Below are 11617 nucleotides of genomic sequence, written 5' to 3'. Positions count from 1 at the left end.
GGGAAGAAAGAAACACCCAGCTGAAGCAAGGGGGAATAGGATGTGTGGGAGGGGTGTAGGGGAGCATGAGTAGGAGGAAGATAGAAGTCGGCAGTTACTTTGAGCGAAGAAGGAATGGAAGCAGAGAGATTGGAGGATACATGAGGTGTAATGTTATCTTGGGTCATGATTAGTTTTGGATATCTCTGAGTTTCTGAAATGGTTGTTTGAGGAGATCTGGGACACAAAGGTTTTCTTATGAGGGAGAGAAGAAGGAACAGACGTTTGAGGCGCGGAGGGAAAGGTTGAAAGCTTGTCTTGCGCGATGAGTTGGGCGAGGAGGAAGAGGGGTAGGTACCGGCAAAGAAGTGACTGGTTACTGAAAAAGTGGTGGAAATTGGGCGACTGGATTTATAATGGAAAAAGAATTTGACTAGGAGAGGGAGAAGGTAGAAGTGAGATAAGGAAAAGATATTCGGGGAGATGTAGAAACATCTCGGAAGGGAGGAGTGAAGGACAGTACTCGTGAAGGGATTAAGAGAAAAACCTTGTCTGCGTGCTTCCTGTTTGACCTCACGTAAAGTGAGGCCAAGATTGCATCTGAGAATTGCCACCTCAGTCTGGAACTTGTATGAAGGGCAACCTCTATAAAAAACAAAAAATAAAATGGGAGCCGCTGCAATTGGCACGTTTGTGATTATGCAGAGTAGTTTGGTCGATCATGACCAGGTTGCGCACATAAAGGGTTTCGGGCTGTGGAGCGGCAGTGTTTAGCAGGATGGCCTCGACGCTAACAATTCTAACATTGACGGGAGGTGGGCCCGATATAGTCAAACGGGGAGGGCCTCTCCGCCAATATAAACACTAAAGGACAGTATGTGTACGGAAAGTAATCTCGGCAATATTAACGGAGGACTCTAGGCGGTATAGTATACCATTGTATTGTTTCTATGCCATAGCCCAAGAGGCAGGCGAGCAGGTCTTCTCCACAATCTGACCAATCTTTGTCATAAACTGGGCAGTTTGTCATGGAGATGAAGACAGTTTCGGTACAAGTATTGGGGAGGGATGAGGCTGGGCCGGAATGGGTTTGCCAATGAGGTCAGTCAGGGTAGTTAATGCATGAGCTTGGGATTTGTTTGAAACTATTACAAGGTGTGAACGGTCTGAACGGCTGCGGAAACTTTGCCAACATGTTTTTTGAGGTATTGCTGGAAGAGAGAGTGTCAGAGTCAAGTCAAAGTTGGTCCCATATCCATCTGGACGTAAGGGACATGTTTTGAAGAGAAACATGCTTCCTAAGCCGCGGGATGATGCGGCAGGGTGGCCAGTTCCTTTCCGCCCCGACTTTGACGTCAAGCTGACGTCAGAATACCAGTGCTCATTCACAGCTGAATCGACTGAGAGGGGCAGCCGGGCGCGAACCCAGGACCATGTGATTGCAAAGCCAGCGCTCTACCACTGAGCTATGCCACCTCCGTTGTCAGAGTATGGGGCTGTAGAGGGGATCACGAAAAATCGATCTCATTTGGCTGGACTAAACAGACTATTCAAAAGGTTTGCAGAAGTGGGGGTAGTAGAAGGCCGATGACGTGTGAAAGAGTAGTGTAGAAAGAGGTAGTACTGCGGAGAGGTGGACGATAAGGCTGCAGATTAGTAAAAAGGGAGGAGGAGGTGGTAGATGAAGGAAGCTGTGGGGGTGGAGGAAGTGAAGTACAGCAGAGGATGGTGGGAGAGGAGCAGTGTTTTTTGGAGGTCCACCCGGATTGACCTAGGTGGATGATCTGGGCTGGACTGAGGGTGGGGTAGTAGTAACGGTGTTCAGTTGCGGTCAAAGGAGAGCCTGGGGTCGGGGGATCGGGAGAATTTAAATCTGTGGGGTTAATCAAAGCCCCCACCCCCTAAATGGCAACAACAGGCATGGGATTCGGGGATGTAGAGTACAACAGTTTCTCCACAAGCATACCGTTGTATATTTATTATAAACGCAAAAAAGAATAAACAGTTTTATATAAACACAAGTTTAACACTTTGATCCCTACATACTGATGCTAATATTCACTGACAGCAGACAGGGTCTGGCCCTACTCTCTCCAAAATCAACACGGATGTAAGGCAGCTCTGAATCCTTCTACAAATTATGACCAAAGCCGTTTCTCTCTTGACAACTGATTTGTTCAAGAAATAAAATTTAAGTACTTAAATAATATGCCTTGAATATGGTTTTCAGGAATAATCTAAGGATCATATTTTGAATTAAAAAGTTTTGAAGTTTTTTTCTCAAAAATGGATTCAACTTTGGTACTAGTACATTGAAGTATACAGCAAACTTACAAATTAAAGTTTGCATGATTTTTTTTATGTAAGAAACTAAACACTTGTTAAGTGCCATCTATAAAAAAATATAAGCATAATATATATATATATATATATATATATATATATATATATATATATATATATATATATATATATATATATATATATATATATAATATATATAATATAAACAGGATATGTATATTTACAGGAAATAAATATCTTTTATATTTTCACATATTTATGGTCAAGATCATGTACATTTAAAGGGGAACATACAATCACAACATCCGAAAGTTAGTATAGCAAATTTGAAATTAATGTATGGTAACTTGAATGTGACAATGGCACTTAAATTTTAAATAAAATTTTTATCATGTAAACCAATATTATAGTTATCAGCTTAATCTGGGGCAATACAATTTTTTTCCAGTATGTTTGTTTAAATCCTTATGTTTTAAATCTGTTACTGTGCTACTTCAACCAAATACGCATTGCCAATACATTTCTTTTAATCGGACTTTGATTGCCAAGATCTTGTTTATTCACTAGCTGCATGAAATGTATCAATCAAGTGTGTATTTCACACATGATATCAAGTGAACCATAGCATTAATTAAGCTTATGTTTCAAATGTGGTTACATATTCTTTTTATTTACTCATATTACGACTAACAATCCGAAGACACCTACTGTTCACAAAAACTCATCACTATACATTCTACTGTTTTTTTTAAGCAATATACAACTTATTGCATGGATATTTTTGTTTTTTATCATTACTGTGGGTCCAAGTATGAAGACTATATAATTTTACTCATTTTCATTCACATTCCACCTGAAAAAGTATGACATCTATCGCAGGCCACTAAGTAATGAAAATGATGGTTATTATAATGCAACACCAATGTCCTTCCAAACAGTAACTTCAGGAATAAACAAAACCACAAACAATATACTTGTTTTTTATTACGATGCTTTCTGACATCAAATAAATTCTCGTCTTTTCAAAAAATTCAAGTGCTCTATGAAAATACATCGCATAAAAAAAGGCTTCAACATTTACTTTCGGGGTTGCACACACTCTCATATGGAAATTTTTGAAGAGAACATATTTCCTTACACTATCAGTAATTTGGAATGGTAAGAGTACAGTTACTTTGAGACTAATAGTTTGTTAAAAAAAAAACTACCATGCAAAAGTTGTCCCTTATTTTTCATGTATCATTAACATACAGCACATGTTGACGCTTCCATATGCAGAACACACCAATACACTCAAGACTTCAGAATGCAGATCTACAGCAGTTTATCAATACTGGGCATTGCAGACTTCAAGTTGTTGTACTGGGAAACAGATAGTGAAATGCCTAAAAAAGAGAGAGAAGAAAAAATTAACAAGAGATATTGAGAAGAAATCTGATTAAGCTCATCAATTAAGCAACAGTTATAATATTTGTAAACAAAAAACCTTGAATCATAAAACTTTTAAAGAACCTAAGCCCTTAAAAAATCCCCTGTATTCGGAAATGTTTAAGTTTATAAATCCATATATACTCTTGTTACAAAACACCTCTCATGAAACTAAGAATAATTTGATATTATCAAAGTATATAAACAGTTAAGAAAAGCATAATAATAATAAAGCAATACCTACAAAGTTAATACAATAAATACAAAAATATGAACATCAGAGGATATACACCCAAAGGAAATCTAAAACTAACAGAAGCCACTCACCCTTCTTTCCTGGCAAGAGCTTTCCATCCTTCTCATAAAATTCACGGATGTCAATGTAAGTCTTGCCCTTGAACTCTCTGATTGTGACCCTTCGGTTCTTATCTATGCTCATGAAGGGCTCTCCCTGGTCATTGGTTTTGTGATCCCCAGATGAAGACTTCTGTACAGGTTCATCCTGTAATGGAGAGGGAAATAGAGATTACAGAGAATTCTAATACTAAAAGCATCCTCTACAATTCCAATTTATTATACAGGTTTTAAGTATATGGTTAAAACTCCCAAGTCAATTTTTTTTTTTTTTTTTTTTTTTTGGGGGGGGGGGCCAAGAAACATTTTATATAGCACAAATATTAACATTTGTGTTGTATTGCCAAGGCACAGAACAATAAGCTCTAATACACTCAGGCCATACAATTACTAAAAACATTATTTAAAACTTTTAGCTGCTGTGAATGGGTTAAGATGAAAAAAGCAAGAATAGTTAATAGACAAAATGTAAATTTCATATATTGTTTTCAGCTAGTATATGAATACGAATATTAGCATTCTTGCAAACCATATTTCTAATGGGCTAATATCTGGTCCATCATTTACAATTTTTGTTAAACAATGTAAAAAAATGGAAAAAAAAGTAACTTCACAATAGATGCAATAGATGCAACTGATGCACTTAGATCAAATCTTAATCAGTATTATTTCATCGTCATGGAATTTTGATGATGACCTCATTAAAACCTGTAAGAATACACCTCTAGCAATGTGAAGTTCACTCTTAATTGTACCTTTTCCTATATCTGTCACACTAATAAGTAAGGGTCATTACCTTATTGTTTAAATGACAGTACCTCTTAAACTTAACCACCAAGAAATTAAATTGTTTGGCATGAAAAAACTAAATTTCTCTTATTCAGCACAGGTACAACCTCACCTCCACCGATGTATCACTTGTATCATCATCATCCGAGTCAGCTTTGCGCTTTGAGGATTCTTCACTCTTGAGCTTCTTGGATTTGTGCTTTAGATCCTTGTCCTTTGGCATTTTGGTACTGAAGGAAAAAGGGGTTTTGATTATTATATCAACATGACATCATAATGTTTAGACCATGAAGTCAATCAAGTTTTGAAGTTTACCTTTACCTTAATTTTTACCAACACTAATATTAGGAAGCTAAACTAAATATATAGCTTTAAAAGTATTCTCTCTTTTAATGCCAATACCATCTTCCTAACAATGAGTTAAAAACAAAAATCATATTAATATTTTTTACCTTACATAGAATCTTCTCATTAAAGAAATATCTTTAATATATATTATAAGAGGTACACAAATATTTTTGTAAGCTTTTAAATACTTTAGTGTATACTATGGCAAAAGAATATCTATTATTGTTCTAATTCACTTTGGACGTCCATTTTCATTCTACCATCTGACAAGGAGCAAACAAATATATTGGTTATATGTTATCCAAATCTACACAAAATATGTTCTGACCTACAATGAAATGCCTATAACCTTAAATCCAACCTGATTACAACAGTATCAAGCATTTGCCACAGCCTCAACAATGTTTCAGGGAAGGACCAAAAAGTCTTTATTGTTTATGTCAAGAACTGCTTCTATGGACTCCCCATGCTTTGCACTTAAGCAAGATAGAATTTGGATTGGTTCCTTAAGTGATCAATAACTGCAGTACCTATGCATGCTCCATCTTGTAAGAATACACAAGGTGGAGCTTTGTTTACCTTTGGCAATTTACAGAGGCATCTTACGTCTTGAGCCACATGAGTATAAATTCACAAACAACTGTCTGATCTTTGCTTGCAGTATTTTTTCCTTAAATAAATATATACCTATACCTTTTTTACGTTCAATACCTTTGTACCACTTTTTTGCATCAGCTAAACCTACAAAATTACCAAAGAAACCAAAGTTCACAAACATTGAACAAAATAATCAAACATGAAAATGATCAATTATTATTCTGAATAGCATGTTTCATTGGATCTGGAGAGATACAAAAAATACAATCCAAAGAAAACAAACCTACATCACGTTAATTCCAGCAAGATAATCAACTTTCCTGATTACATTAAAGTAAAGAAGTTTTATCTTGTTAATGTGCCTGGGTGGTTTATTGGTTTGTGTCAAATATAAGGTGCAAAGGCTAGGGTTGCGTAATGTCATCCTATTTTGAACAATTCCCTAAGGCCACATGAACCACAACTATGGCCCATGAGCTACAGACTTGAGAAAGTGGTAAGGGAAGTTTGCCTTGCAGAGCTGCCACCTAGCTTAGTTGTGATGCCCGTCATACGATACTCTATATATTGTTGAAGCTTCATCTTGCCAGCCGGATGTGGGGGAAATTTTGCATTCCATATGAGAGAGGCTTCAAGGGTCACAGCTCGGTTAATCTTTATGGTACGGACACACAAAGTTAGGAAAATTGAATATGATGTTCTTGTAGAGGACAAAAAGTTGCAGTCATCAGTACAAGAAGTAATCTGCAGACACAAACAGCAATGCCACAAATAAAGGAAAAAGATCATGGAAAACACAGCTCTCAGCCTGTCTACTTGATACTCCCAAGTTTCAGCTCTATCTTGCCATGCTTACCGTGGTGAAGACAATTTTCCTGGGTGATGCCCCCTATCAACCCTCCTGTTGGGCATGCCCAGTCACGGCAACTTAGATTGATGAAAAAAATTTGATATGGAGTTCGTTACTTAGTCTTTGAAGTGTGCATCCATACTCTAAAGAATTACCTAGAGCTCTATTGCAGTGACAAAATACACATGCTATGATCTATTTCTATCACCGAGAAAAAAATTCAGTTAACCTTTATGGTATGGATGCAAATTGAATATGGTAATCTTGTAGAATACAAAAAGTTGAAATTGTCAGTACAAGAAATAATCTGCCGACACAAACAGTAACTCCAAAAATAAAGTAAAAACATCTGAAAGCGCCACTCATAGCCAAAGCCCATTCAGTGCTCCTGTGTTTTATCTTGAAATTAATATATTTAGGCTTACCAGGGTATCACGCAAACCCAAAAACCCAAACCTAACTTTTTCTATTTTCTATCTATTTCCTATGGTTAATCTTTACGGTATGGACGCCCCAAGTTTGGGCAAATTGAATAGGATATTCTTGAGGAGGACAAAAAGTTGCAATCCTCGGCACAAAACATAATTTACAGACAAACGGTAGCACCATAAATAAAGGAAAAAGATCGCAGAAAGCCAAAATACATTCAGTGCTTCCGAGTTTCAGCTCTATTTTGCTATGCATATGAGATTAGATTGATGAATAAATTTTATGATGTGGGATTGGGGACTTAGTCTCTGGAGAGTGCGCCCATACTGTAAAAAATAACCTTTCCCATACCTCCCCCTTTATCAGCAATTAGTGGTAATTTATAGGAAAAAGACATTAAAAACTCTGGCATTGTGAGGATGTTGTGGATATCTTCCGTCATTTCGAGGTCACTGCAGCTGTATCTGTGTTGCTAACAATTATATTTCTTAAACTCTTTAAGACAGCAGTGTCCATTTCCTTCCATCTCTGTAACTCTCAGTAACAATAACCTACCATACATCAAATACATAGTAAAGCTGCGTTCGGAACTCTTGTCCTGGTCTTCCAGAAAATTTGGACACGTTATTTTGTCCATTTGGAACCTCTACTTTCTTGTCTTGGACAAATCGCAAATCACCCATCTTGCTCTCCTTCGAAGCTGTGCAAGCAGGACAAGATGACGTCACAATAGCATTTGTGTGTAAACAATGAGAACTGCAGGCAACCAAGAGATATTGATGGGTAATTTCATGGCCTTTATCGACGTTATCAAAGGATATATTTGTTTGTCAGTTACAGGCAAGTTAAATATGCATCAAAGTAGGCACAAAAGCTTTCAAGCGTGTAAAATAAAGGCACGTCATGATAAAAGAGTACATGTTTACTTTCAAGCTGGTTCCATGCTGGGCAGCGAAGGCCTTGGAGGTTCCAAACGCGGCCCACTTGTCCTGCTGGTCCTCATAAGTTGTCTGGACATGCAAGACGAGGAGTTCTGAACGTAGCATAAGACTAAATTATCCTTTTTACTAATAAGAAGACTCTGAAAGTAATGAGCTAATTGTAGCAATCCTAGATCCAGTCCTTCCAGCCCTTCACATACAGTTACAAAAAAAAAAAAAAAAAAATGTCCAACATACAAAGCAAACAGAACATGCATGTCCACCCTCAAAAAAAATGGAAAACATTTAATGCCAATCAAAGCGGCCATGACACCTTCTCCCTGCGATGCTCCAATTCAGTCTGTGGTTATTTTACCTTAATATCCCCAAAAACTCTCACGAAACTACAAAGAAAAGGTGAAAAATCCGTTATTTAACACGTGCAGAAGCCCGCCTCAGCACGCGCCGCGAATTCCCACAGAGGACAAAACGCCGCTAACGTATTTTTCCCACGATTTAAACACAAATCACAACATAAATACATGTAAAAACACGACTTACAACACTTCTCGATCTCCTTAAACACCTGCAACATAAAATACGGTAATAACAGAGAGAAAATGGCCGAAAACCAACCTAGTTCGAGCACGAGTCTGCACTCTGCACAACGCGAGGGGGGAATCCGAGACCAATGGCGGCAAACGGACTTTTTTTCTCTTTCCTAACGATTACCGGGAGAGGAACGCATCTCCCGGCTGCTTGCGAGGGGGGATGGGGGTTTTATATTGCACTGCACACTGCTTACCTGGCGATGCGGATGTGCAAAGGACGGGAATTTTCGGATTTTTGACGCTCTGCTTCTCTTCGGTTGAGGGTTCTGTCTCAGTCCGTGCGCGAAGATCGATAATGGCATGGGTTTAATCCTCCTCCGGTGTAAAAATTTGGAATATCTACGGTTAATAGGGGAAATCAGTATAAATCATAATTATAATTGATTATTATTTAAATTGAAATATGTCAGTTATGTTTTAAGATTATCAATTATTAATATATAAACACCGAACGTTGTAAACATCCTTAGATATTTGCACGCATTCGAACACTGAAAGGAAACTCCCCCTTGCAGCCGGTATTAACCAATCAAAACAAAGCTTTATAAAATAACAATATTTTGAACCAATCATAACTCAGTATGGTGACGCACCTGAAACCTCCTTCTAACTTCCAAACGGCCGTGTGATGAGGGAAGGGCCGAGTGTCAACATTGAGGTTCGGGAGGGACTGGAAAAGCTCAATATTTATCTAAATAATTTCGCTATTCTGAGCGAAAATGCCGCTTTACGAGGGCCTGAGCGGGATTGGACTGATAAATGAGAAGAACACGACGGTTGTGTTCGATTTCGGGACGGCCTATACCAAGTAAGTTAGAAGTTAAAAGTATATTTTGCTGAGAAACTAGAATAATATAAGTAAATATCAAATATGTTCAGGTCTTTTCAAAACATTAGGAAAAATCCCATTTCAACCTCGAGGATCTTTTAGGGTAATTTTGATCTTGGAAATTGTAAAAATTTAATGCAAGAGCTATATTGATTATAGTCCATATTAAGGAAGCATGTCTTTGGTCATGGAAATTCATAATACTTTTTTGGGATTTGTCAAGGATACCTCTGTGTCCATCCTTCCTGGCATTTTATTGTCACAAAGGAACAAATCCAATCTCTATACTGCCTGAATATATTTGATGGGATATCTTGGTCTTTGCAATATCATGAGTACAAAAAATGCAGCAATATCTTGATATTGTACTGCTGTCATGGAAGGAGATCAAATTGTAGACCTTCAGTATTCAATGCCGAGATTGACGCACCTTGAAGAGATCACACTGTAGGCCTCTAGTATTTGATACCAAGATCAATGCACCTTCAAGAGATGAAGTCCCAAAACCAGGGTATAATGCAAACCCAAAAGCAAACCAAACTTTTCCCATCTTCTGTTTATTCCCTAGACAGAGGGGCAGGCCCCCCTGTACCTCACCTTTATTAACACTTTGTGCCAACTTATAGAAAAGAGACTTACAGAAGATGCGGCGTAAATAACTCTGATCGTGTGAGGGTGTTGAGGATGTAGACTCTAAACAGTGATATGTAGCATATGTTTTTGTAATTTTCTGGTAAATATGACACTGCAGCAGCTGTTCCTTTATTGTTTGACTCTTATTACTTATGCTCTATAATATACTAGTGTCCAATTCCCTCTATCTCTGTGATTCACTCTGTGTGTGTGTATGTGTGTGTGTGTTTTTGTGTGTGTTTTTGTGTGTGTGTGTGTGTGTGTGTGTGTGTGTGTGTGTGTGTGTGTGTGAGTGTGTGTGTGTGTGTGTGTACACTATATAATATATATATATATATATATATATATATATATATATATATATATATATATATATATGTATGTATGTATGTATATATACAAGAGTGTTGGTATACTTTATTGATTTATGATTTTTTCAGAGCTGGCTTTGCTGGTGAGAATGGACCTCGAGTCATCTTGAGATCTGAAGTCAAGTGTAGGGAGACAGGCAACACGGTACCAGTGTTTGAGACCCAGGATAAGGAAGAACTACGTCATCGTTTGGTCGACTTCATCCACAAACTTTATTTCAAGTGAGTGGTGTTACTTCGTGAATCAGTGCAAATATATAAATGTTGGTTAATTTCTTAACAACATACTGCGCTAATGGATTTTAGGAAAGATTAAGAGATGTGGAATTGTGAATAGAGATTGTAAGGTATGAGTGTAAGGGAAATTGGTTTGGATTTTAAGCAATTTTTTTGTAGATTATATTAGCTTTATTTTCCACATAGATAAGACTGACATTAGGATTTTTTTTTGTAGAATTGTGATGTATATTTAACTGTTTAATTTATATAACTATTGTATATTTTATTGTCTTTGTTTACATATGTAATATATCTACCTGTTTGTCCACAAGTAAATATGAAATGCTTATTATGTGGGTCGTTTCTGTTATGAAGTATTTATAGTAAATTCACACATCTAACTCCCTTATGTAGGCACTTGCTTGTGAATCCTAAGGACAGAAGGGTTGTGGTTGTCGAGAACCTCCTGACGCCTTCCAACACGCGCAACATCTTGGCTAAAGTTCTCTTCAGACACTATGAGGTACATCTTTTTTTTCTTTTCTTTTTTGTGCTTTATTCTGAAATCAGATTTATTTATTTATTTCTTCTTCATCCTATTCTTCTCCTCCTTCTTCTTCTTCTTCTTCTTCTTCTTCTTCTTCTTCTTCTTCTTCTTCTTTCTTCATCCTATTCTTCTCCCCCTTCTTCTTCTTCTTCTTCTTCTTTTCTCCTCCTCCTCCTCCTCCTCCTCCTCCTCCTCCTCCTCCTCCTCCTCCTCCTCCTCCTCTTCCTATTCAAGTGGCATTGATTTCTTTTAATTGTTGCATTTTCTAAACTAGTAAAAGATACACAACTGTATACTCATTTTTTAAATGATATCTTATAGCTGAACCTAGACCATAGAGTTTGTGTAGATGGATGTTGAAGACTTATATTATCACTGCTTAGTTAACAGCAAAATAAATTGAGTGTCA

General features: G+C 37.2%; 2 protein-coding genes across 5 annotated transcripts in view; one reads left to right on the top strand and one right to left on the bottom strand.

The window, feature by feature from the left end:
• Positions 1-2521: 2521 nt before the first annotated feature.
• Ssb-c31a (single stranded-binding protein c31A) lies at positions 2522-8948 on the bottom strand. Of its 4 annotated transcripts, none has more exons than XM_027377323.2 (4): positions 8804-8948; positions 4967-5084; positions 4039-4213; positions 2522-3668 (listed from the first exon to the last, which is right to left on the bottom strand). In XM_027377323.2, exons 2-4 carry the CDS (start codon positions 5075-5077, stop codon positions 3598-3600), a joined length of 357 nt encoding a protein of 118 aa, XP_027233124.1. In that variant the 5' UTR covers positions 5078-5084; positions 8804-8948; the 3' UTR covers positions 2522-3597. The 4 variants fall into 4 exon arrangements, with proteins under 4 accessions (XP_027233124.1, XP_027233126.1, XP_027233128.1 ...); XM_027377325.2 differs by lacking the exon at positions 8804-8948 and adding an exon at positions 8635-8784; XM_027377327.2 differs by lacking the exon at positions 8804-8948 and adding an exon at positions 8560-8582.
• A 272-nt stretch (positions 8949-9220) lies between these two features.
• Arp10 (Actin-related protein 10) overlaps positions 9221-11617 on the top strand; it is a 9095-nt gene continuing 6698 nt past the window's right edge. Inside the window, exons 1-3 of the mRNA XM_027377322.2 lie at positions 9221-9417; positions 10512-10664; positions 11076-11184. Coding sequence (XP_027233123.2) covers positions 9329-9417; positions 10512-10664; positions 11076-11184 — 351 coding nt within the window. The 5' untranslated portion in view covers positions 9221-9328. The remainder of the gene's footprint in view (positions 9418-10511; positions 10665-11075; positions 11185-11617) is intronic.

The sequence above is a fragment of the Penaeus vannamei genome, chromosome 9, assembly GCF_042767895.1.
Source record: "Penaeus vannamei isolate JL-2024 chromosome 9, ASM4276789v1, whole genome shotgun sequence".
In the NCBI taxonomy this organism is placed as follows: domain Eukaryota; kingdom Metazoa; phylum Arthropoda; class Malacostraca; order Decapoda; family Penaeidae; genus Penaeus; species Penaeus vannamei.
This window is presented reverse-complemented; position numbering and strand designations above follow the sequence as displayed.

Coding starts and splice junctions, on each gene's coding strand:
- Ssb-c31a (XM_027377323.2), bottom strand. CDS start 5,077: ATGCCAAAGGACAAGGATCTAAAGCACAAATCCAAGAAGCTCAAGAGT. Junction 4,214..4,966: donor CAAGTGATACATCGGTGGAG/GTGAGGTTGTAC, acceptor TCTCCATTACAG/GATGAACCTGTACAGAAGTC. Junction 3,669..4,038: donor GCTCTTGCCAGGAAAGAAGG/GTGAGTGGCTTC, acceptor TCTCTTTTTTAG/GCATTTCACTATCTGTTTCC.